This window comes from Xenopus laevis, chromosome 4L (genome assembly GCF_017654675.1).
Source record: "Xenopus laevis strain J_2021 chromosome 4L, Xenopus_laevis_v10.1, whole genome shotgun sequence".
Taxonomy (NCBI): domain Eukaryota; kingdom Metazoa; phylum Chordata; class Amphibia; order Anura; family Pipidae; genus Xenopus; species Xenopus laevis.
In genome coordinates, this window is record NC_054377.1 from 89,096,416 (window position 1) to 89,101,598 (window position 5,183).

Here is a 5,183-nt window from a genome sequence, read left to right on the forward strand (position 1 = left end):
TACATCACTCACTGCTCCAGTGGATTGGGACAATTCTCTGTCCCTGGCCTCCTGCTGTCGCTTTCCCTGATGCCAACCCCCCATCACCAGGCCCGGACTGGCAATCTGTGGGTTCTGGCAAATGCCAGAGGGGCTGCTGTATGGTTCCATAGAAAGTTACCATATAGTGGGCTGGAAGGAGGTTGTTTGGGCTGGTAGGGGGCTGTTTGGGCCTCTGTGTACTTGGAATGGCAGGGCCTATTTTGACTACCAGTCCAGGCCTGCCCATCACTCAGATATTCGGCATCGGAGTAGGTAAAGGGGGGGGGGCACATCACTGAGGCAGAGACTGCAATTGCACTCTATGCACTAGGAGAGTTGAATTTCCAGTTCAATAACTGGAATTTCAGCTCTAAGGGCAGAGACACGCTCAAATTTGGGGCTATTAGTCACCCGGCCATAAATCTCCTCTTCTGTGGGGGGCGACTAATCTCCCCGGTGGGATGGCACTCGGAGCGCTTCGTTTTCCGAAGTTTCCTCATGAGGCAACTTCAGACGACTTCGGAAAATGAAGCGCACTGATTTCCATCCTGCCAGAGATTTACATTCTAGCCAGCAGGAGGCAGTTCGGGGAGATTAGTCACCCCGAAGAAGAGGAGATTTGTCGCTGGGCGACTAACCTTCCTGAGTCTGTGTGTGTATCTCTGCCCTTAATTTAAAGTTACCAAGAGCAGGAGTATGCTTCCCTTGGTAATTTCTGGGGTGCTGCTGCCCAAGGCAACAATTCTGCTCTCCCCTATGGTAGTTCGGGGAGATTAGTTGCCCCGAAGAAGAGATTTGTCACTGGGCGACTAATCTTCCTGAATCTGAGTGTGTATCTCTGCCCTTAATTTAAAGTTACCAAGAGCAGGAGTATGCTTCCCTTGGTAATTTCTGGGGTGCTGCTGCCCAAGGCAACAATTCTGCTCTCCCCTATGGTAGTTCGGGGAGATTAGTTGCCCCGAAGAAGAGATTTGTCACTGGGCGACTAATCTTCCTGAATCTGAGTGTGTATCTCTGCCCTTAATTTAAAGTTACCAAGAGCAGGAGTATGCTTCCCTTGGTAATTTCTGGGGTGCTGCTGCCCAAGGCAACAATTCTGCCCTCCCCTATGGTAGTATTGCCCCTGCAGTGGATTTTACAATGTAAGACTTTCGGGGGAATGTAATAAAAATCGCTAACGAAAAAACTATTCGCAATGCGAAAAGTTATGCCTTTGCGCGACCAAATTTTGCTTTGTGCGAATTTAATATAGCTTTTGCGAACCCGGAAACTGTTTAGCGACCACTTCCGACAGTGAAAGACTGTTTGCGAATTTTATAGTTTGCGCCAATGCGCAGTCAATGTAATAAAACTTCTTACTGAAAAAGTCGTTATGTTTGCTCCAAAAGATTACGACACCTTCAAGCACTTCTTATGAGTGCGCAATTAAAATTCGCAATGCACAATTAAAATTCGCAATGCAATCACAGTTTAAGGAACAATATTAGATTGCAAGATGTGGATTTTTAGTCTTATTGGTGCGAATTGTTTTGCTCTTTGCGACTTTTATTACATTCCCCTGTTTATGTACAAAGTAAGTCTGCAGAGGTGCCTTATAATACAATTTCATGGGTGACTGACAGCCTTAATAAGATTTATGGCATAGTTATATAAACAAAATGTACATATTGGTACATACTGCCGAACATATTGACTGTTATTACTGCTCTTTAGAGTAAATCATAGGAATTCTAGTCATTCTGCTTGAGCTATTAATGGACACAAGAGACTGCAACATTATGTTCGATGTGATGAAGACAAGAAGCGCTGCTGTAGGTTCTAGCTATCACTGCTGCTTTTATTTGAGCATATCCCTCATCCTGCATTATGGGACCTGTAGTCTGATCATGCCATCACTGAAAGATTTAAAACTTGAGAGCAAACTATTGTAAGCTAGATTCAATAAAATATACAAATCATTCCATTTTCTACACCTCACCCACATTTTTAAAACAGAATCCCAATCACTCACACTCACATACACTCATGCGCTTTATAAATTTGAAACACATATGCACAGATACCCTTCTCTCATTTCAGCTTTGAGGGGGCAAGTACAAAACAATAGCAGGATTTTTAGGTAAGTTAAATAACAGAGACAGTGAAAGTTACAAGGTTTTTCAAAGTTACAACAAAAAAAAAAGTATGAAAATGTTTGTCTGTCCCAGGCAGGTAGAACTAACAAAAGTAATTGACATTCCCAGAGCAGAGGCTTATCTAGTCGGTACTGGGGGCCGTGATCTTTAGGATGAGATCAGGGCGGGCATAGTAATTAAGGGCTTTTTCACAGTGCTGGGAAACAGGGAGGTGCCAGGTCTCCTCCTCATTGTTATATAAGGCAGGTAGGGTGAGCCTGTACTCCTCATATCCTGGCTGGAGGGATCCCAGATGACTTTTGCTGTGTTGGGACTGAGAGGGTTTTGTTTATGAATTTGGCAAGTTTCCCTTATTATTCAGGCATGTGCACCATGACTGCAGATTCCCAGCACTCACCCACTGAAGCTGCCAGCCCCATGCCAAGCTCGCCCAGCATGGACTCCCCTGGCTCCGTCAGAGTCAAATGTGAATCCAAGGGGAGCTGCAGTCCAGAGGAGGGTGTGAATAATGGGCTACCAGAAGAACACAACCAGGCCTCTGGAGGCAGGAGAAGAAAACGTCCAGTCCAAAGGGGAAAGCCACCCTACAGCTATATTGCCCTCATTGCAATGGCCATAGCCAATTCCCCAGAAAGGAAGCTGACACTAGGGGGCATTTACAAATTCATCATGGAAAGGTTCCCCTTCTATAGGGAGAACTCCAAGAAATGGCAGAACTCCATCCGCCACAACCTAACGCTTAATGACTGCTTTGTAAAGATCCCCAGGGAACCTGGCCATCCAGGCAAAGGCAACTACTGGACTCTGGATCCTGCAGCTGAGGATATGTTTGACAATGGCAGTTTCCTCAGAAGAAGGAAGAGATTTAAGAGGACAGATATCACCACCTACCCTGGGTATATGCAGAACAGTAGTGCCTTCACCCCCACTCCAACTGGAAGGGCGTCTTACCCCAACAGCATATACTCTAGCGTTGGCTCTGGATATAACCCTCAGATACACCAGACTCACCACCCGGCTGTGGTACATCAGTACTACCAGTCTCCAGGTGGAGCTGGGCAAGGACAGCACAGGATGTTTAGTATAGACAGTTTAATTAACCAACAATCTTTGATGCAACCATCCCCTGGTGCAGAGCTTACTCACCATTCCCTTGGCTTGAATGGGGACCTAGGGAACATGACCAACAGTTGTTCTGTAGGAGATCTTTCCTGTTTTCAGACTCAGTCAATCAGCCCCACAGGGGTAGGTTCATTGTTAAATCGGTCTTCTAATGCTGTGTCTTCCAACCTAACCTATTCTTATTCCTCATCCCCACCTCACCTGCCAGTGCCCCCTGCCAGCTATTCCCCCAATAACTCACAGTTATATGGCTCCACTAGCAGGCTGGCTATGAGATCTGGACCTTGTGTAGATCACACAGACCAGCTCCAGTCTTTGCCCGGGACTCAAATAAATGGGGTTTGTCAGTATAACAACAGTTCCTATATGAGACAAACACATTTTGCTTCTGGACTTGAAAGATATATGTAAGTGTCAAAGATCAATTATTGGGTTAGATTTCTTACAAACACAAATTCACTCTCCTATGGCTTTACTTGTGTAACTGTGCAAAGGTCACACAACATACAACGCATAATTCACCTTGTTTTTTTTTTACTTGTGTTGTATAGTTTTATTCAAGTTGAAATATTCACAACACCCTTTTTTCTGTGCATTTTCATGCCAAAATAAACCTTGTTCACAGAAGTAATCATTATTCTATTGATTTATCCATATTAATGTCTGATATCAGTGTCCTTCAGTTGTAGGCAATTTTCTTATATATTTAATGTACATATGTGCTAACATGCTCTTACTTATATGTAAAGCTATATTTTTATTTAATAAACCATGTTTTTAACTCAGTTTACCAAATTTACTTTCATTTTGTCTAACCCAACTGAAGTGGAAATTATAATTTATTTGGTTATTAATTTGCTTTGTTTCCCCTTTTTATTTATTGAATTGTTTTTATCTGGTAACACAAATTGGCATAATTAAAAATAGATCTCTACAATTATAATCATAATAGGCAATAAAGGAACCACAAGAGCCCCACAAAACTGCACCGGCTGCAGTAGGAATCCTTTGCTTCTAAAGAAAAGTAGCATATAGTGACAAAAAACTTCTTATATCTGAGCTAGGCAAAAGGCCACTGGTTGAGAAAATGGAGTAAAAAACCTTTCCACAGCTATTACAGATCACTTTGCCTATTTACTGCACGTACTGATGCTCATGTTTTTTGTTTTAAAGATTAGCTCGCCTTGTATCAACAGCGGAATAAGGCCCTTCTAGAAAAGACCTGGTTTAAGAAATTGTTAAAAAAAAACCATATTCAGTGAAATGCTGCTAGTTTTCCCTGGAAAAGCAGTTGCCAGAACAGAAATGACAACTTTTTCCAATTACTTTCATTTTTCACCTTCTAAAGCAGCTCTGGGAGGGGGGTCGCTGACCATGTTAACTGTTCTTAATCGATACATTTAGTTGATACATTTCTTATCTTTGTCCCTGCTGAGCAGAATCCCTGAGTTTCATTACAGGCAGCTGTTAGAATTGATACAATAGTTGCTAATACTCCAGAGATGCTGCTGAGAAATGTATCAACTAATATAGCAAATTGTAACAGTTCAGAATCTGCGCCTGAATTACTGATTGGCCAGACTCAGACACCAGAGACAGGAGCATTCAACTTTAAACTAAGATTTTGGAAAAACAATACAAAATAAATAATGGAAAGTAATTGAAAAAAATCTTTATTTCTGGGGAACAATCTGAAAACAACTGAACTGAAAAAAAGTGTTTGGAAGGTGAACAACCCTTTTAACAAGTACCAGAGCTCATTGTCCAAATGCCTATTTGTCTATTTATTGACATAAATAGTTATAAATGCTACTGATCTTGTATTTCAACTTAAGTACAGACAACTATTGCATATTAAACATAGGAGGGTTAATTTCATGCCAAGAAATATGAATTTAAAAGAGT

General features: G+C 42.1%; 1 protein-coding gene across 1 annotated transcript; it reads left to right on the forward strand.

Annotated features, from left to right (window-relative positions):
* Window positions 1-2,424: 2,424 nt before the first annotated feature.
* On the forward strand, window positions 2,425-3,902 carry foxe3.L (forkhead box E3 L homeolog). The gene is given in 1 exon segment (NM_001085733.2): window positions 2,425-3,902. A coding segment is annotated over 1 exon segment (1,098 nt). The 5' UTR covers window positions 2,425-2,591; the 3' UTR covers window positions 3,690-3,902.
* The last annotated feature ends 1,281 nt before the right edge of the window (window positions 3,903-5,183 follow it).